Source organism: Anabas testudineus, chromosome 11, assembly GCF_900324465.2.
Source record: "Anabas testudineus chromosome 11, fAnaTes1.2, whole genome shotgun sequence".
NCBI lineage: Eukaryota > Metazoa > Chordata > Actinopteri > Anabantiformes > Anabantidae > Anabas > Anabas testudineus.
Window position 1 is genome coordinate 3479048 of NC_046620.1, and position 21590 is coordinate 3500637.

A 21590-nucleotide genomic window follows, 5' to 3' on the forward strand; every position below is an offset into this window, starting at 1 on the left:
CCAGAGGAGAGCAGAGGCTGCAAAGTCTATTGTGATCAAAGTCCTCAGAAGGATTGCAGAATTACTGCTACATAGTGATCGCTGTTCTGATTTGTGACAGCAGTCAGACTAAAAACACCAGTTAAACCGTTAACTTTTTAAAGTAGTTATTTTAAAAAACACATATTATAACAACAACTTATTATAGAAAATGAATAAATCATAGTTTTTCTATCATTTCTGTTTATTTGTATGTATTAAACACATATGATACATTCAAAAATAAATAGTATTTTAAACAACTAACCAGTGTGCTCCCTCTGATACAGTACACATGTTGCCTGGCTGCTTTTACCCAGAGAACATTCACAGGAGTTTTGAGGGGGTTTGAGGAGGTTTGAAGTGCATAATGAAGACACAATAAATATACATTTCCTTAATATCCTTCTATGACTAACTCATTTTTTGTTTGTGATATATGTAGCCCAGTGAATATTCAAAACAAACACTATACAAAAAAATTAGAAAGACATAGCTTAAAACTTTAAAGTGCTTAGGATTTGCAATTCAAGACTGTGTAACAGTATATAGAGTCTATTGTGTGTTTAAAAGCAGTTAATGCTCTAACAGGATATCATAGCATTTATATTAGTCAATCAACTAATAGATTTGGCATTTTAATAAAGAATCCCTGATGTAAAATTTCCCCAACTTCCAAGATTCAATGACCTGCCAAACATCCAAGCACATTTTAAACCATAAAATACCTTTAGTTTGTCTGCGACATGAACATTATCATTGCTCTACACATACTGTTTCAAATACTTCATCCATTTATCTTCACATTTAAGTACATTTAACACATTGAATTGTTACACACACACAATAGCTTCTTCATAAATACCTCCGACAGTGTTACATTTACTGACCTGACATTTGCTTTCATTTGTCCCTGAGTTGTTTTCTTCTTTATACAGTTTTACCCTAATGTGTTTTTTGCTTTGTTTTCTGCAGAGCACTTTACGGTAAAGAGGTTTCATGAGTGTTTTAAAAAATAAATTGCACTTGACTAAGTATAGACATATATAATACAAATAATAAAGACATTTTTAGTCAAATCCCACATAAATTTAAAAAACTGCTAAAATGTTTGAGTTGTGCTGAGTGATTGTTTTTACACCATCGTTCCTTCACCAGAACTTTGTTGGGATGCGTAGTACTCATCCTCACTGTCCTCAGGTTCAGAGACCTCTGCCTGAGAAGTCGAGTTAGACTCAGTGTTGGAGGCAGTTTCAACCTGGGAGGAGATGGAATAAACAACAATACATATTATTGTCACCACACCTGGAATACCTCTGGTAGGCTAAACTGTATTCTAGTCCAACAACAGTAGCAAAAAGGTGCGGTTGAAATCATGTCAGTACACCGAGTTTCCACTGCATCAGTATTTAAAGTCATTTGCAGCATGACTGAAGGCTTTTGTATCTCAGTCATCTGTTAACTAGCACAAACATAAAGGGAATGTTGTCCTTTTACCTTTCTCTGTGACTAAGATAAATTCTCAGACAACCATGCTGATCTGGAACAAATTGTGAATTTCATAGCTACCAGTTGGACAATAGCTGTTGCTTTTATATTACAGCTTTGGGTTAATGTAAGTGTTTCCAATCATGTATTATAGTGCCTACTCTGAGTGGGTTTTCTATTTTAATGCTACTCAAAAATCAACAAAGCTTAGAAAAATATAGTTTTTAAAGATTGGAAGAAAAAATGCAAAATAAGATAGGAATTCATGCTGTTTTTAATTAGTATCACTGCAAAACTACTACTATTAGTACTAGTTAAATAGTATTAATTGTATAAGTTACATTAAGACTTGTAGCAGCAGTAATAGTAGTAGCTGTAGTATCACTTGTAAGAAGCATCTTTAATAAATGAGTTGTAGATACCCTGTGGCCTGCCCGGTAGTCTTTTTCTTCGAGTTTTTGTCTGGGTTCAGTGTCCAAAAAGGCAACATAATGGATCATGGTGGAGATTCTGGATGAACAAAAAAACATGAATGTTAGTGTTTTTTGAAGTTACAGGGTATTTATAGGATATATTGACATCATGATCTATATCATGCATCACATCACAGAAGAGAAAGCCCAATGGATTTGACTGAAGTGGTCACCTGTGGTATATCATGGCCAAGAACTGGACCACAACAGACGTAGCAAATCCCAGAATGAACATGAAACCAATGGGTTCGATTTGAACATCTTCTCCTGTTACATGAAGATTGATGTCAATCTTTGGGATCTTTATGGAGAAGGTGCTGCTGTTGAGCTGGAGGGTGAAGGTTGCCACCAACCACAGAGCATTCAACATGAAGAAGGCAAAGTTGACCTGTGTGTCATGAGAAGGATACGATTAATTAAAAATTTAATTCACAGTGGTCTCTTGTTAGATATGTGCCGTGGCCCTGTTTTGTAGGTCTACCTTGTTTCTTAGATCTTTCAAGTCACTGGCGATTGTTTGCTGTCTCTTTTTGTCATCAGGTAGTGGTTTCAGGTATTTCTCCTGAAGCTCTACAAAGAACTCCTCCTCCTCCTGCAGAAAAATACACAAATTATTAATGTGAATTCATCTCTTTATTAACTCCCAAAACAGTACAGCAGCAGTATAAACCACTTGGCTTATGGAAAATGTGCAGTGTATGAAGTGTCCTAGTTGTAATAATCATAAAGAAAAATGTTGTGGGATATAGTCAATGTTTCAAACATAAAAACAAAACTTTCAATGTCCGTCCTCAAATCCCACCTTTCATTTTAAATGTCATTAGGTTTAAGGATGTGATTTAGAGACATATAATAAATTAAGATACATATGCACCTCATCGAGTGAGTCTTCCAATAATTGCATTTCACGGTTCTGGGATAGTTCTTGTAGTTCTGTGACCCAAGCTGAGTAAACAAGCAAAGCAGGAGGTTAGTAGATCACATGAAAATGTGAAAGTGTGTTGCACTTGCACATTGGAAATCAACATATTACATTACTTACATTGGCGAGGGTTGTCAAAAACCCTTTGCATTTGCCTAAAATACAAGAGAAATATCGTTAATGTCTCACACTTTGTACAACTGACAGATTGCTTTTGGTTAAAGTTCCACCTTCAGAACCTACATCTGCTCTTCCTCTGGGATGTCTTCTACAATGGTGTTTTGCGGCTGAGGTTCAGATTGTGCAGACTCTGGGATCATGTGGTTGTCCTGGTTGACATTGAGCTGTTCTTCTTGAGACCTCTGGTTGCAATTTTTACATTTGATGCATGAGAAGAACTTCTGCAAGGTGTTTTTGGCTGTAGGGGTAGAAATCAGCTTCAGATGAGTCAGCACAATGGTCATACGGGCTAGCGTTGCACTCTGAGTTGCTATCGGCTATCTACCTTTCTCCACTGTTGTTTGTCGGGTGGTAGCTACAGGTGTTGCAGCCCCAGCAGCAGGTTTAGACTCTCTGGTGCCCCAGGACACATTGTTCATGTTGACCATGGAGTAGATGGTGAGCAGGAGGTAGGCGCTGGGGATGCAGATGATGTAGAGAACACCATAGAACACTAGCTGGAACTCTTGGGGATGAATTATTGCAGTGAAGATATAGATGATGGCCATGACAATGACAAACATGCTGCTGGGTGTCAGGATGGTTTGCTGCTTTATCATTGCACCTGGTGGAAGATGAATAGATAAAAATTTTAAACAGTCTTAAGAATCTTTCAAAAAAGTGGTAAAAGATGTGTTTACATAAAGTTATTCCTGTTTGAATATAACTTACCGATGATGGACATTGTCACCACCAACATGAGGAATGCATATATGATACTCAATATTCCTGCAATAGTGATTTGAGTGTCTGACTTGAGCTTGAAGCAAAGAATCAGAAAAACAATAGGAGGTATCACAGAGATGACCAGGGCAACGGCAGAATCGAGGTCAAAGATGAATGACAGGCTACCTGGAGATCATAATAGAGAATAAATAGACACACATGGTTACATTGTTCATGTTGATTTTGTCTTTGAATATAGGACTTAGTACCCATTAGTTTGGATACCAACTAATTAGTATTCAGAAAGTTTATTTTATGTCTTTGGACTCAAAAATAATTCCAACCTGCAACTAAAAGACAGATGGTGGCAGGTGCCAGAATAGCTGAGATGATGCCAAAGAGTTGGTAGAACATAAAAAGCTTGGACATGGATTTGTTTCTCTTGGAAATAACGTTGGTGTCGCCCAGTAGGTCCACGACGTTGGCCAATGTAGAAGGTCCCCATCGCCGACGCTGAAGAATAAGATTCCCAGTGATGTCAGTAAATACAAAACATGTGTTTGTTAAGTTTTTGTGGGATTTTCACTGGAATCATATTATTAGCAGCATGTTTTATTATGTGCAGCACTCACCTGGTTGTAGAGTTCTTTGAAGTCTTCAGGTGCGTTGGTGTAGGCATCAGATGCTGCATTGTACTCCACCCTCCAACCCTGTTTCAGCAGCAGAGTACAGAGCCAGCGGTCTTCACCTGCAGGAAACAGAAAAAAAGGATTAGTATGTTTAAGTGGACAAAGGAAGAATCAGGTTTTAATAAACAAAGGTACGAGGGAAACACAAGGGTCTAACACGACAGATATTACCTTGGTCATACTGGATGTAGTGGCTCGCCTCTGTGGACTTGGTGGCGTATCTCTTCATCACGTTGTCGTCCATCAGCGCTGCTGCTCTAAAGAGACTGAAGCAGCCAGGGCTACAGAGCACGCAGCCAATCACATGCTCCGCTGACTTTTGCAGCCAATGACTGACAGCATACTCAAACTTCTGGAACCACACTGTTGGGCCTGTAGATAAAATAAAGAGGTACTGCCAACTTTCATACAGCTCTTTACTTTTTCTCCTAATGGTTTTGTTTGATTTTCTGTACGCTCTAACCTGATCCAGTGGGGTGAATCCGGCCACATGCTGCCCCAACACGTGGGTACATTTTGAGACGATCAACTAGCAGCATCACAGAAGAGGGTTGAAAGTCTGTGTCTCCATCTAAAGCCAGGAGGTAGGTGTTGTGCTTCTCTTTCTGGTGCAACAGAAACAAGTTTCTTCTGTTACGTTTATTCTCTCACTCTGTGTTTCTTCTAAGTTAAAAAACAGTATCCATGCATTTCAAAAATATTTAAAAAGGTCTTTTAGTCATCTCACCTGAACCTCTGCTTTGAGCTCCTGCTCCTTTTCTCCTCTCTCCAAGCGTTTGTAATATTTGCTCATGAGTTTCCAGCCCAGAAGGTAGTAAAGGTACATGATCTGGTTAATAAGAAAACCAGTTGATGAAAATAATGATTCTCAAATTGCATTGTTGACTATAAAATAGAAAAAATTTCCAGTGTGACCTTATGATATCCTCTTTTCTAAATATATTACCTGAGACCATCTCTTCTTGTGGCGGATGAGTTCTTTGTCCTTGAAGTGAACTATGATTTTGTTTCCAAAAGGCATGGTGATGACAAGTCGTCCGCCATACGACGTCCTTATGATCTGCTGATCGGGGATGTTCTGGTTCTTTTTGAAGAACTTTTCATTTATGCTTGTGAAGATGCTGAAGGAAGAGAATAACATAACAAAGATGGTCTTCTTTTATTTCAATTCTTGGTAATATTTTTTTATAAGACTGCGTAAAATCACGGTAGCAAATAAATTTAATTAAATGTTTTGCTAAAGAACTGAGATGAATACAGTGCTGAATCTCTACAAATTATAGATATTTATATTGCAAAGGTATTAAGGTAACAATAATTGAAAAAGACCCCTATGGGTTAAATAATAGTTAGCTATTTTTTATTCTATTGGAAAAGTGCAGAGGCTTGAGCTCTCACAGCCATGGTTCTTACCCATAAACCTCTATGATGACTTCCACAAGGTTCTTCGCATAACTGTTGAGGTGACTTTCCTCACTCCCTTCAACGTGTTCAAATGCATCATCAAAGTATATGTGGGCTTCGAAGGTGAAATCTTTGGACTTTGGCTCTGTCTTTGGTCTATGCCTGTCCAGTCTGCAGTAAACAAAACAAATAAAGGAGAACTGTGAGGAAATACAGCAGCACTCTGCTGCAACTAACAAACATGGAGCAAAATGACTCATGGGAAAATAACTTTTCTTTAATTGAATTACAAAACTCTGTGTGAGCGTAAGAAACTGAAGTAAGGAATAACAGTTATTTTAACGTTATCTTAAGATTCTTTGAAAAAAAAGGTTGGTTTAACTCACCTGAACATTGAGATGAGGATTTTCATCATTTCATCGTAGGTCTCGTGCCACATGGTTGCGCACAAATAGATCATTGCTGTTTCCTCTTGTCTAATTCTTGACATAACAACATAAAATTTGAGAACATTGTCCTTACACCCAACACAACACACAGAGTTTAGGGAACACAGTGGAGGACTGCTCCCAAACATGCACCACACATACTTACTTCTTTCCGCCTTTGATCTGGATGTCAAATCGAGTGTTGAGTAGCAGGGACTGCTCAATGAAAGCTCCTTCGTACAGCCTTCTCATGAACAGGTCTTGGGTTCTTTGGATCCGATTCACGTTGAGGTGCCACAGATGGATGGTGACCAACACAAGACCAAGCCACCAAGACAACGATGACCCTGAGGTTCGATTAACAAGAGCATTAGAGAACAAATTTGAACCTTGATACTGCAAAGTACTTTTTCTCCACCATTAGCCTATATGTAAACAAACTCAGTGTACTGGTTTATTGACACTAATCTAGAAACACATAACTCTGAACTAAGGTATGTGTATTTTTTGTTGTCATATATTGTACCAAATTGCATAGTATTTGTATTCTACTTTATTACCTGTCAGAATTCCAATGTCAGCCACCTTGGACATGTCAAGGAAGCACAGAGTGTGTGTAACATCCAAAACCAGTTGTGGGAACACACTACCCGTCAGACTCTGGCTTCTGTTATTCACAACTACACCACAGTAGCTGCTGAAGTTGGCGATTGCATCCTTGGTTGGATTTTTTCTGTAGTCCTGATAGTAAACAATGACGGGGATGACGAACAGAGCCATTACACCTAGCGAGGCCAGGTACAGAGGCAGGATGAAGCACCGTCGCAGGGCGTGCATCTTACAGGCTGCTAATGCAAACCAATGGCAGAGTGCAGAGGCGATCAGCTGGACCCCCACTGTAATGACTATCACCCTTGTCTCAAAGCTTGAGACAGATTTAAGGATTTTCCAGTCCATTTTAGACAGAGGAACATATGCTCCAAGCACAGCGGCAGTCACAGCGATCCTGAGCAGGCTGGAGATAATGTGCAGGACATTCTGGCACGTGGTCATGTCTTTACACAGGCTCTTGAGGAAGACGGAGCTGCTGTTTTTGCTGATTAATCTGAAATAGCTCTCCCACCAGTTGAAAGACACCAAGATGGACCCACCAGCAGCCAGACCCACCCACATAGCCATCTTCGTATCGGTAGGATTCTTTGTGATGTACAAGACCAGAAATAGTACGTAGCCAAGCAAAAGGAGGACGAAGGCAGCGATGCATGGTATAATGAAGCGGTTTCTTTCCTTGGCCGTGCACTGAGCAATCACCTGTAGGAGCGCAGAGACGATGGCTACACCGTTTAGTATTGTCACATTGGTCACAATGTCCAAATGTGGCATTGCAGCAATGGTGAGAATCGCTGCACCCCCAGACACGATAAACTCAAAGAACAGAACCTGAAAAGAAAAAAAAGCAGCAAAACATTAAGAGTAACAGGGCAAAGACACCAACAGAAATCTGTTTCAGGTAAACATGACATTAAGTTAAAAGATGCTGACTCTCATCATACCAGGGCAACAGTTGTGTTCTTTGGCAGTTTTGATGTTTTATAACACGCTTTCCAGAAGCTTTTGATCAACAGAAGGACACTGGAGGCGATGAGGGAGCAACCAATACACAGCAGGGCAACAGGTTTATGGTCAGCTGAGATGGTCTTTGTGCCTTCATTAGCCAAGGTGATGAGGACGAGGAAAGACGCCTGGAAAAGTACGTAACAAAATAATTGAATCAGTAAATTATAGCTGCAGTGTGAAATCATCAGCTGCTCCAGAATAAAAGATATCATAACTGTTTATGAAACAGAGACTTAGAATTACATCTACAACTTCAAAGATAGAGTCCAGCTTTAGTCACGCTAAAAGTATTAATGATGAACAGTGAAAATAACAAACCTTGCTACACAGTGCCAATCCAAATACCAAGATGGCGACTGTAGAGAGTGCGATGATCTTTAGTACTTTGATAATTTTCCATGGGGTTTGTTCATCCTCAATGGTAGGGACCTCTCGACAGGTATCCCAGGGCCTCCTAAATAAAGACACCAAATTTTCAAATTGGATCTTGGATATCTTCAAATTCTATTATTTATAACCACAAGTCAGAAACACTTTATTAATTAAAATAGTAATCCCATCAAACAACAACAAACAATCTTTCCTAATGTTAAATGTCTGTTGTGGTCATTAATGATTTGGTGAAGGAACTTCTTATTTTTCTTTTTTTAAATTATTTGTACCAATGGCCATAATGATTTCTTTTTCAAACTGTTAATAAGCTTGTTAATACAGCCCCTTCACACGCCTTTGCCTTTGTTGGTGACTGCAACAAGTTCAAACTTCATCTCCAAAGTAGAGTCAATAAGTGGCATCATCCAGAATCCATCATGTAATATTAAAATATAATATTAAAATAGATATTTAAAAAAACTTGATGTCCTTAAACTTTATGCAATTGAACTCAAACAAGTCAGAAGTTCTTTTAATTGGTCCATACAATATTTCATGCACTATACTACCAAAGAGGGAAAAAGACTTTTCCATAATGGCTCCAAATCTCTGAAATGATCTGCCTGAGGAAATCAGCCTGTCGGATTCAGTGTCACTATTTCTTCTCATCTTAAAACTTTTATCGAATTGCCTTTTAATAATATTTGATAGTTGAATTGATAGTTCATAATTGTTAAAATATTTTTAATTACAGTAAATCTATCATGTTTTGTCTAATCTTTTAATCTCATACAAGATTCAGATTCAACAAGTGCAACTTACTTCACTAGATTTCCTTTTAAAAATGTTTTGAAAAAGAATCCAGTTCATAAATACATTACATATTTTACTAAAATTCCATTATGTTCACATTGTTCTAATCTAATGTAAATATAATGAAAATATGATTATAGTTTAGCTGTTGGTACTAGCTGAAAGTTACATTTTCTTAAAAAATATGCATAAATAAAAATTTGCTTTGATGCATGTACTTACTTTGGCATATCGTTGTCTTCGTAGCTATCTCCTTCATCCATGATGATTATGGCAAATGGTTGATCTGTAATTGAAGTCTGTATCTTAAGTATCTAACACCTACATTGCGTCATTGTGATGTCAAACCAGGCATGTAGCCAACTTTATTATTGGATTACTGTACCGCCCAGTTGGTGCAGGTGAGCAGTTTAAGGAAATCAAATTCAGAGCAAACAGACGAAAGTAGAACAGAGTTTTTTTTTATGTTTCCAAGTAGCCAGGTAGTTTAAACTTCAGTGATCGATAACTGTGCTATATGACAAAAACAAGTAAACATAATGCTTTACAGAAGTCAAATCTGGAATTAGAATATTTTTAACATAATCTGGAAAATTAAGCTTGAGCGTGTGTTTGACAAGTGGCTGGAAGTTTGGAAGCAAGTGGGCATCTCAGGGATGTTTTACAGCTTGTGTGGAAAACAGGCAAAGACTCATATCTCAGTCATATCGATGCACTAATGGAGGACAAAAGAGGGGTGGAAAGGCAAAACCTGTCTGAATAACAGGAAGGACGCAAATGTAGAAGGTAATTGCACTAAATGATCACCTGAGCATGTTTGAACAACGTCACTGGCTTTCATTATGTGAGGAATGTTCTACATCTGAAAACTTCTACAGTATGCTCATTTTGCTGCAATTTGGTATTTAGAATGTTATAGTACTACTATTGTAAATATTTTATGCTACTTCATACTGGCACTTCACAAGATTACAGAGGCTGTATCATCCTTTTTTTTTAAACTGTACCTACTAGTTACTGTTTAGAATCAGATTCCTACTGTAAATAAATACAGTTTAACATGACTTTGCTGACACTTTGTGTAATTCAGAATACAATTATTATACTAAAACTAACAATGTATAAGGCGTGAAAATTATTGTTACTACAAGAATGAAATGACGAACACATAAGTGCATTTATTGTTATGATGTAATAATATAATTTTTACTAAGCCATTATGCATGAATAGGACTTTTATTTCAGGTACTTAAAATCCTTTTCTAATATCTAATAAATCCAAATCATAACAGATTATTATCCAATTTCCCAGAATCCTGTTCTGTTTAACTTCCTCATGGTATTTAAATAAAAGAACATTTTCCTGAAGTCGCTGTTATCTTGGTTTTATATTATCAATTGTCCGTGCTGACCTCTGTCTCAAAAAAGTGAAACTCAAGCCAAACAAAATCTGTCCGTTCTGGTTTTCATGAGAAATACAAACTAAGCAAACACACATGGAGCTCAACAACTAGGACTATGCTGCAAATGCAGACTTTTCAAATAACACTTTATTACTGATGAAAAGTGACTTCCGAATGAATTATGACAGTCATGAGCAGTAAGAGAGACTCCAAAGTAATGATTTGTACATTGAACATCCAGTATGGATATTGGTAATATGCAGATTCTGGCAACTTTGAGATATTTACCATACCAGACATTTATCTGATTTCCTGACACACTGACTCCTCTCTTTCACCCATCACTTTTACAAAACATAAGGCCTGAATGTTATAGATTTTGCAAATCTGCAAGTCTTCGTCATAGAATGACAACGGGATAATCTTGCAGAAATATTTACTTTGGATTAAATCACTGCACACTTAAAAACATTTCACCCATGTCAATAAAATACATGAAAACATTAAATGGCTAGTTCAGTAAAATATAAAAAGCACACATACAAACCCTGTTTAAGTTGAAGCCATTAATTGTCCTCCATTGTCTTAGTATCTACCACTCCTCAGTGTGTCATCAAGGAGCCATTTGATTGATTGACTTCAATAGATGAGAAAGTATTTAGAATGTAATAGGGTGTGGGTGGGTTTGTGGTCTTACATAAGACTTGCTAAAATAACAATTAAAAAAATAATAATAAACTAAATTGTTGACATATCTGTTCAGACAGCAGTTTTGATTCATGGTGGTAATAAAAGGCTCTCATGCATGACTGGTTTTCTAAAGAAATTCTTTGTTTGTTTTTGCTGCCACATGTCAGAAGTTTGTTTTTTTATGTTACTTCCGTTTGACAGTAATCAAAGAAAGATTCCTCTGTGATTAAGTCAAACAGCAGCATGTTTGATATTCATAGATCAAATGTCCTTTTTAGAACTACAAATTGCTGCCTATAACTCATATAATCATAAATCAACATTTGACCTGGACATGTTCTCATTTGTTGTTTGCTTAGGTTCAACAAGCAAACCTCAGACAGATTCCCGTCACCTGACATTGGTGAGTATCCCTGTTCTAAACAAAGCGTTAATAGAATTATCAAAAGTTGGCCTCTGGACACCAACACACTGAATTTGAAATTAAAGAATGAGAGCAAAGTCAGTGTTTTCAGCTTGAATTCAAATTGTTTGACATAAGAGTGGCATCAACCATTCAGGAATTAAATCCATTTTTTCATACACGCACCCCGTTACTCTATTTCACCTCTTAGTTATCAGTTTGACCAGAACGCCACCTTTCTGCTGCCAGAGTGGAACTAGGGGCCCATTAACTAACCCTGAGACTGAAGTCCTGCCATGTGCCTTTACATGTTTGCACAGATAGTTACGAATCCTACGTTTTACAGCTGACAGTAGTGATGCAAAATGAAATTGGAGGAAATCACCCTGATGATGTCACTATCTCATCTCAGCCAACAATGCATAACAAGCTGAGGGTTTGGCTGAATTTAGGAGGAAAGGGATTCAATGATTCATGTTTATAACACTTGAGATTTTACTGTTTTCTTTTTTAAATCTACGAAGTCAAAAATCAAACATTTTGAATTGACTTGAAATTGACAAGGAGAAGATGTTTTAGATCATGTTGCATGATAAAGAGAATGGGTATCCCAGCAACCTAAGCATGAAAACACATCCAAATATGTGCTCAAGATGTAAGCAGAAGGACACATACAACGTGATGTTATTAATGCAAATGACCTCTTAGATATCTGGAAGTTAAGTCATGGCAGCTGGACTTCTTTGTCTGATACTGAAGAAGTGACTTGGATGATTAGTGAAAAACAAATCATTGAATTATAAATATAATATACATTTTATTTATTTATACTTTCATACTTTGCTATATATAATTTGTGAATAAAATATATATGGCCACGTTGCAAAAAGTGCTGTACAAATAAAATTGAATTCAATGGAACTGACTATATTATTATTATTTTTGCAATTGTTATTGTCACAAAGCAGCTTTACACAAGCAAAGAAACTACGGAAGTTTACATGAACAGTGTCCCTGATGAGTAAGCCAAAGGCGACGGTGGCAAGTAAAAATTCCCTGAGAAGGCAACTGGAAGAAACCTTTGGAGGAACCAGGCTCAACAGGGAACCCATTCTCGTATTGGTGATTACATACTGTGTGTTTGGCAGTAGGAAGTCCAGTATAACAGTTAATGTCTTTAAGTTAATGTGGAGTCCAGCTGATGTCAGCCGAGGCCAGGACTGTCTTCATGGCAGAGTGGAACCACCCCCAGTAACCACATTGACCACATGGGGCATCCAAGCGACGAGATCTCCGACCAGAAGTGGGGCACCAGGACAAGTCAGACAGGTCCAGAGGTCAGAGGGTGGAACGACGTGTAGCTCGACAGAGAGACAGGAAGAGGGAAAAGAGAGAGAAGAGAAGAGAGAACAGTTAGGTATCGTTACAGTCAAATAATGTATGAGGTGAATGTATATCTAGTGTGTGTAAAAACAGAAAAAATATATTGTCACAAAAATATATATTGATCGACATTTAATATATCAAATCAATATATATTAATTAATGAACGTATATATTCTTCTATACAGTTAGAACATCTATTTAGATCTATATAGAATAAAGGTGCAACATTACTGGAGCTACAGATTACAGCTAATGTTTTTAGTCTGAGGGAGGCGCAGAAAGAGAGTGGGTAGTTAAACCAAACACAGTCACGCAGGAAGTGGAGCTGGAAACCCCGATAGTAACTGATAGACCTCGAAGGTCTTCTCCCTCTGTTGTTAAGTAGTTACTTCATGGCAGCAAGTGTTGTATTAAAAAACTTCATGATGCCCTTCAGTGCTGTACTCATGTAATGAAGCAAACATTAATGGAATGGTAATAACACAATGACAATTAAACGTCATGGTGATACATCAGGTTCCCATACTTCACATTCAGTGTTTGGCACATTGACTGACGGTAATGACTATTTTATTTTATATATAGCTCATATAATACAAGGGCTAAAGGGGCTAAAAAAACAAAAAAAAATCAATCATAGTTTGCTTCCAAAAAGATTCTGTGGACAACTTTTTGACCACAATACATGCTGAGCTCACTTGAGTTCCTGATGGTTTAAAACATTATTATTATTAAAATAAGGGGCGGCTGTGTATCTAACAAGCCAGTGAATGTATAAGGCAGAAAAGCTCTGTTAAAGTACAGACCATTTACCATTTACGTGCACAACTGCTTCTAATAGGAAAACCCTTCATTAACATAACAATGCTTGATGTGCTAGTAAAGGATCAACATGGGCAAACCAAACAATCGTTACTGGGGAAACAACTTCTACCCCAGTTCTGTGACTCATCCTCCTAATTAACGGTTGAGCTCTAATAATAGGTTTTATCTTTTTTTAAGGGGTGGAGATGCCAATGCGTAAACGCGCATTAATGGTTTCTATCACAATTTTCTGGAATGTGCTCTAAAAGGGGACGGACATCTGAAGGTCAATGAACCAGAGTTCATTTTTAACCTTGTCTATTGTGCTTTTGTTATGGCCGTTTTTACTCTTTTTTTTTATAAATAAGAAACACTTTAAACATGTCTGTGACATTTCATTCATAAAAGTGGTGCTTAGATTTCTCTAAATTCATATTTCCTTACATCCCCAATTCCCCTCTGTCTTCCAGCAGCCATCTTGGAAGCTGTTTGTATACACTGCACGTTACTCTTGGTAGGCCGGGGGGTGGAGCTGGTCATTTAACCCCAGCTTATAATTAGTAATGAATAATACAAATTATTAATAGAAACTCTGTTCGGTGGCATAATTAGCTCAGTAAGGAGCTGTATTTAGTAGTCTATATATGAAGTGAAGTCATCAGGTATCTCATCTCACAACTGAGTATAACGTCACAACGGGAACCACTCTCTCTTTTAAAGCAGTAGTTTTAGCTATTTAAATAGCTAAAAGGTTGCAGAAAAGTGCCCCCACTGTCACCCTAATTCAAATGCCTTACCCTGGTCCTCAAGGACACATGTCCTGCCTGTTTCCAACTATCCCTTTTTCAACATTAGAGGTTTGTGATCTTTCCTCCAGTGGACTCATTGTTCTAAAGCTCAAGCTTAACTTGTTTTCTTAAAGGACTGGTTTCTCTGGGCCACGGCTCTCTGAAGCTGTCTGCTTTGCGATTAAAGCTCTTCCCCCTGTGGTAATACTGTAAGACATCATACTGTCCAATTCACTTAATTGACTATCTGCCATTCTTCATGTCCTCTTAGTCTTGGAGTTGGATTCAAATAAATGACTCACAGACAGATAGATAAGCCAAAGCTGTTCACCTCTATTGTGGTCAAAAAAAAGGTGCAAAGGAAAAAATCATAGACACAATCACTGACTGGGAACTGTCTCATTCCTGTTGTACTAAAGTACAAAAGGACAAAAAAGGACAGGTTGAACAAACATCCGGAGAAAAGCTGGACATCTATGACTAGATCTAATCTGTCTAGATCTATGACTATGACTAGGCAGATTAGTTTAGATAGTTAGATCAGTTTTTATTAAAAGGAATTGGGCCAAAACTGTGCGCATTAACAACGTAACATTTTTAAATTCTGCTGCAAACTTTACATATTTCTAAATGGAGACATATCCACTAGTTTTGATGTAACATTTGTTTTGATCTCAACAAAGTTTGATGCTGCTTCATGATTCAAGTTGTTGTCCTGTGGGTGCTCTGAACCATGGGGAGGCTTTGGGCTAAACACTAATAACAGCATGCTAACGTGCACACTCTGTGCTTTGAAATAGTCCACAGCCGACACCTTTCTTTTTGGCATTGTTTGAGAACCTCATCAATTTAAAGAAGTTTTGTGGTTGAGGAAATTATACTAAGGAGGTCACGATTTAGAGAGAAGAAGTTTTCACGTGATAGAAGCAATAGATTTTAGAGCGACTGCTGTGACTCATTGTCAGATAATTACAAGTATCTTGACTCAGGTACAAAGACATTTCATCCGATACCAGGCTAAATAAACTCAACTTCAAAGCAGCAGCCATTGAAATATCACCTTGTTGTTTTTGTTGTTTTGTAGCTCTTACACATGATATATTTGAGACTAATATGTTTCTTTGCTTTAAGTTTAAACAGGTGAGATTCACGTTCTGGGACCTAGCTGGGTCTGTCGGGCTGCTTCTGCATTCCCATCATGCTTCATGAAGGGTGGCTCTGTAATGTAATTACAGAGGTATTGCTTTGATTTCTTTGTCATAATGTAAAAGATAATAATCTCCCATTTTAATTACACAGTTACACCGGTCGTCATTTATATTTAAATGACGACCGTATTCATCCTGCAACATGGTGCACGTTCTCACGTAGATACCGTGTTAAAGTGATTGCTCATTTGTCTTTTTAAAACTATAAATGTAGGCTTTGTGTTTTCTCAGGATACAGGGTATAAAGTCAAACAAACACAGTTTGAAGAAACAAGGAAGCTGCCTGCTTTATCTCCAAATCAACTCACGTTGAACTCACGTTTCAAGCTTCTCCTCACAGCTCTTTGTTTTCAGGAAACATGAGAAAAGCAAATAAAAATAAACTAAAATTGTTGTTTAGCTGCTGAAGGTTTAAATAATAACCTTCCATTTTCAATCTGAAGAGACACAGACACTATCACTTTATATCTGCTTTCATCTATCCTGTTACTCATGAAAAACCAGAAGCACTGCTTCGTATCTTATTGTTAGTTACTAGTCTCTAATTATTAATGATTAAATGAACAAACTTATTCTGTTGATTTCACCCAATTACAGATTTGTTTAACACGGTTAATACAAACACGTGATTCAAGTCAGTTTTTGCTAATTTAGGTCATAAAATCAAGGACATGCTAATTATATAGAAAGAGAGGGGAGTGTCAGATTCCACCAGATGCCTCTATTCGAGCACACTTTTCGTAGTCACATGTTCTACAAACTTTGAAATTGCGTGACCTCAAATATCTTTAAGCACACACATCTGGCACTCAGTCAACGTATCTACACCAAACCTGCTTTTAGGAAATGTAACTCTCTGTAAATCTCCACCTCTGCAACCTCCCACTGGACTAATATTTAGTAGTTTGCGATGTTTTTTTTAGTACATGAGCAAAGACCCAATGCTAAGCTGAAATGACTATTGTGAGATTAATTAGTGAAATCTTTCAGAATATTAGCGTCTGGATTTTGGATTGTCTCTCCCAGTCTCATCAAAGCAACATCTCTGGGACACCTGGAGGAAATCCCATCACATCTGTCACCCACTTGGATGAACTTCACATAAGAATGATGATAAGATTCGGAGTCAAGGCAGACATGCATGTAAACTGTAACATGAAACGTAGGCAGAGACAAAGAACCTTGAGATCTAGTTTCAATTACAAATGATCTTAAGCAGATAGTGTGGATCTGAGCCAACCTGTACATGAGCGTGTGCACATGAGCTTATAAATATATATATACATATAAGCAGACTGTGTTTTTCTATTGTTGTGACTTAGATGAAGATCAGAGCACATTTTATGACAAATTAATGCAGAAAACCATGAAATTCCAAAAGGTTCACAAAGTTTTTCTTGCCACGGTATACACCAACTGTGCTGATGAGCTAAAACAAATCCACTCAATTCTATTCACTTCACTTCAATTCAATATTACAATAAAATCCATTTTCCAAATTGAACTGAGATCCATGACCGTTTTTGTTTGTGCATGATTCAGAGTATGAATACATATATCGTCCACTGGAAAAGATGTGAGCATATGAGTGTTTCATCCTTTTGTCGGTTCAACCACCAAATGCATAAAAGTCACAACAAATAAGAATAAATCTCACCTTTGCAGGAAATCTGAGTACATTTTGCTTTTAAAGCAAAAACACTGCAACAAGTCCTGTGACATTTAATTGCTTCACTTTTAACGTGAGGAGACAATATTATGACGGCTGACGTCTCTTCCAATGGCTATAACACTTATTTACACCCTAAACACTCCAAAGTGCTGGACAACAACTGTGCACACAAAGTGTTTTGGTTGAGATTAGACATAGAAACACCTGTTTAGGGTTTTGATCAAGCGTGAAGACATCTGAGTTTAGTTTAGATATAGAACAAACATGATAAGGTTACTATGAATGTTGCTTAAGCCTTTAAAATAACTTCTTCCTTAACTTCTGTTCATCGTGTGACAAACACAACACTCTGACCTCTCAAAACAAATGTAGGTCACAAAAGAAAGCACAAGAAATTCCATCCACTTTCATTTCGTTAATAACTCATCAAAAACCGAGAGCACTTCCTCTTTTCCTAGTCTGTTGTCTGACTTACAGTAAAATGTCATAACCATGTAATAATTGTGTCGCAGACAAAGCCAGTCATTATTTTCTGTTGTGAATTAAATTGTTAAAAGTTACCCATATGAGTGGGTAAATTGTTAATATCTTTTTGCATGTTGTTTTGCTTGGATTCCTGTGAGATCTTAACAAAAACTATTAGGAACATGCCACAGGGACTCGGTGCACCTGTTTGATTGACACTGATAATTGTTCAGAGATTAACGACTAAACCCTTAACCCAACAACTGAAGGAGGAAGAAGTGAAACGTATTCCCCTTTGAAAGGGAACTAAAACATCATTTGTTATGGTACATATCTGAAGAATCTGGGTGCCCTGAACCTTTTTGTACTTTCTAAATTATGTAGTCGAGTTACTTACAAACTGTGTTTCTGGAGTGTTGCTGTAGTTCATGCAAACGTGGTTATTTATCATGCATATAGCACACTTTCCAAATAGATACAGTATATATGAGCTTTTTGCCTACATCACACTCAAAAACATTTGAGCAGGTATATTGACGGCCTGAAATGGCTGCCTCCTTGTGTAATAGAGTTTCAGGTTCTATTTCTGCAACTGCATTTCCCATGTGGCTCTATTCCTCACTGCAGCCCGATGGCTTCTCATGCAATGCAGAAGGTCATGCCCTTTAAACTGTGGTTTCCAACCTTGGCATTTTCCGGAGTCCCTAAATTTTTTCACAATATTATGTTCAGTACACGGTGAAAGCTAAATTCTTTGCAGTCCTGCCTTGAGAAATAGAAACACATTATCATGTCAGTGTTGTTTTGTACACAGAGGAGTGTCACCTTTAATCTGGTGCCATTCAACCTCAAACATCAAAAACTGAAAGCATTTGTTTTTCGTTTCTGGAAAAAAAGGTCAGTTTATTCATAGAGCAGACTTTATTACACTGGAATTCAGTGTGCCATGAAAAGCATCAGTTGTTTCATTTAAATGTTTATTCGTTATGTTTTGTTGTGTTAAAAATTGTTATCTAACAATTGGCCATGTTACATAAACATGTTAAATTTCATTTTCATGTACTGGCAAGTAGATAGAGATGGATTTTGTTGTGGTTTGATTTGGCATCAAGAAGTGGTCCTGTGAGATTCAAAACAGTAAACACAAACATCCCACAGCTAGAAACTTTGTGTTGAGTTGATTTAGCTCAGCGGTTAGCATGTGGTGCGGTTTAGGGTTTTTTCCCATGGGTTACAGGATTCCTGTTGTATTTCCACAGAAGGAGAGTCGGTTTCACTTGACAGCAATGAGGTAGCAGGAGGGACAGGAATCACTAAAAAAGGAAAGAGAAAGAACTAAAAAGGAGGAGCTGAAGATCCTAAACTGGTCGAGACTGGAACATGAACAAAACTACAATGATTTAATTAAAACAACAAGAGCAGAGGCCACAGTCAAACTGAAGAACTAAAAACATTTAATAAATAATCATCATAATAATAAAGAACAAATGTCTTCTTTCTCTCAGACTAAAAATAAACTGGATCTTATCTTCCAAGATTTTTTTTTTGCCATTTCACATCTGCACGTGACAGAATGGAGGAATTACAGCAGGGGATGCTCATCTTTACATGCAACCAGACACCTAAAGTGGATATTATTTAACAATGCTTATATAATATGTCCATACGTGTAAAACTCCACACAGTTCCATTCAGTTTTCTTATGGCTTTTTCCATCCTGAACTGTGAATATTTGTATTTTACTATGGACAAGACCATGAACTGTGTGTTAGCACATGTGGCAGACGTGCACTCTTTTTTTTTACTGAAGTGGACATACAGATGCTGTAAAAAGTCTTTCGGTTGTGGAGAAATGTTGATTCATCTTGAGTGAAATAAGTGCACCAGCTGTTTTTATGCAAGTTTAACTGAACCTCATGTCCCTTGAACATGATAAGAAGGCCACCAAGCCATGTAAATTCTAATAAATGAATGTTAATCTAGAAATTCCCTCATCTCTCCACGACCAAAATCTGTTGTTAAGCTGCAGCAGAATATGGTTCTTGAAGTTTGCTGTGCACACACGCAACAAATAGAACGACTGGGCTGCATCTACAGACCTCTCAGATCATAATGTCTCTCTTGCAAACTCTTTTACTGAGAGACCATGTACGTTTTCAACACTTTAGTTGTGTGACTCATGGCTCCCCACACTGATGGTGAAGGTGGGACTGATGGAACTGGACAGCACACTGTTGTGTATCGGCCATTAAGGTAAGGAAAGGAGTGACGGCTTCAACAAAGACGAACAGAACAATTACTGATCGCACGCTGTGATGATACAAAGGAATGGAAGAGATTTGACAGTGTGGGTAAACAGAAGTGAAGGGTTTGATTTATCAGATCCAGTAAAGGGAGAGAAAGGAAACATTTCCTTCAGTAAACTTTGGCTGATAACTAAATATAACTCTTTTATTTCATGAACTGTTTAGAGGTTGCTCTACTGCACATTGAGAATGTGATGACCTGCTAACATGTTGCAGTTTCCAAAAACATTTATCTCTGCACGTGGACCATCACGTTTTTCTACCTGTTTTTTTTTTAACTGGTGTTCACTGGAAAACACAATAAGACTCACTTCACCTTTCATGTACCATCATGATTTTAACATGCCTGAAGAACTGAAACTGTCAAGTCTTACAAATAGAGAATGATGGGATGAAATTTCGAGAGATGTCATCGAATTTTTAAACTTCAATCACACTTCAAATTCTTAATTAGAGGCACTTTTGCAGTTGTGTAATAATAATAATAATAATCATCATCATAATCATAATCATAATCATAATAATGCAAGGTAATGGTTGATAATTGAACTAATTAATTAACAGGCCAGGTAGACAAAAGCTATTAATAATTAAAATATACATAATAAGAATAAAATAAATACAAAAGCATAAATGGTTGAATTATATAAAGGTAAACACAAACATGATGAACAAACAAATAAACAGTTGAAAATGCCACTTCTGTCTCAGGGGCTCATACTGAAAAATATATTTCTATAGTGACATTGTAACATCAACAACATTTACAAATTTAATAAATGCACTGATAAAACCCTCCTTTTGCCCATTTCCAGCTGCTGGTTATGCTGTTTTAACCACTAAGTGTACTGGTAACCAGTTGCCAGCAGACTTAAATTCAAGTGTTGACACACTTTCTCATCGAGCACTGTGAATGTTTAATAGATGTGTTTAATAAATACAAAATATCATAAGTGTTTTTGTTGTAATAAGAAAACACAGTGTGTTTGACTGAGGATCGAGAGTCAGATAACATTTTATTACTAATGACAGCAAACAGCACTTTTAGACGCATCTTTCTTGTCAGGTCCATTAAAAACACCAGCTGACTGACCTGTTTCTCCCTCTTGTGGCCACATTTGTTAGCAGCAGATAAATTCTCACAACATTCAGACAAAATCCACATTGAGAAGAATCAGATATACTAAACAGAACCAGGACCATGTGTTAGGTGGTGGTAGAAAATGAATGTACTTCAAGAAACTGTAGTTGTCTGTTTAGGGATGATCCATGCAGTGAAAGTGAGGAGGGAATTTTGAAACACTTAATTGATTCAAAAATCATTTAAAATGATTCTACAGGATGGACTTCAAGACA

The 21590-nt window shown here is 37.3% G+C and overlaps 1 protein-coding gene and 1 long non-coding RNA gene across 2 annotated transcripts; one reads left to right on the top strand and one right to left on the bottom strand.

Moving 5' to 3' along the window:
• Positions 1-202: 202 nt before the first annotated feature.
• LOC113154276 (chitin synthase chs-2-like) lies at positions 203-9414 on the bottom strand. The gene is made up of 22 exons (XM_026348374.2): positions 9332-9414; positions 8243-8378; positions 7861-8049; positions 6868-7747; positions 6474-6654; positions 6266-6361; positions 5889-6050; positions 5422-5596; positions 5203-5304; positions 4939-5080; positions 4647-4847; positions 4419-4534; positions 4131-4299; positions 3793-3972; positions 3407-3685; positions 3145-3319; positions 3022-3056; positions 2854-2924; positions 2461-2571; positions 2153-2367; positions 1929-2016; positions 203-1276 (listed from the first exon to the last, which is right to left on the bottom strand). The coding sequence occupies exons 1-22, from the start codon at positions 9370-9372 to the stop codon at positions 1154-1156; spliced, it is 3867 nt and encodes a 1288-aa protein (XP_026204159.1). The 5' UTR covers positions 9373-9414; the 3' UTR covers positions 203-1153.
• Positions 9415-9502: 88 nt separating this feature from the next.
• LOC113154278 lies at positions 9503-17127 on the top strand. Its single transcript, XR_003298021.1, has 3 exons — positions 9503-9895; positions 11562-11605; positions 12574-17127. It is a non-coding gene; the product is annotated as an uncharacterized LOC113154278 (long non-coding RNA).
• Positions 17128-21590: the final 4463 nt, after the last annotated feature.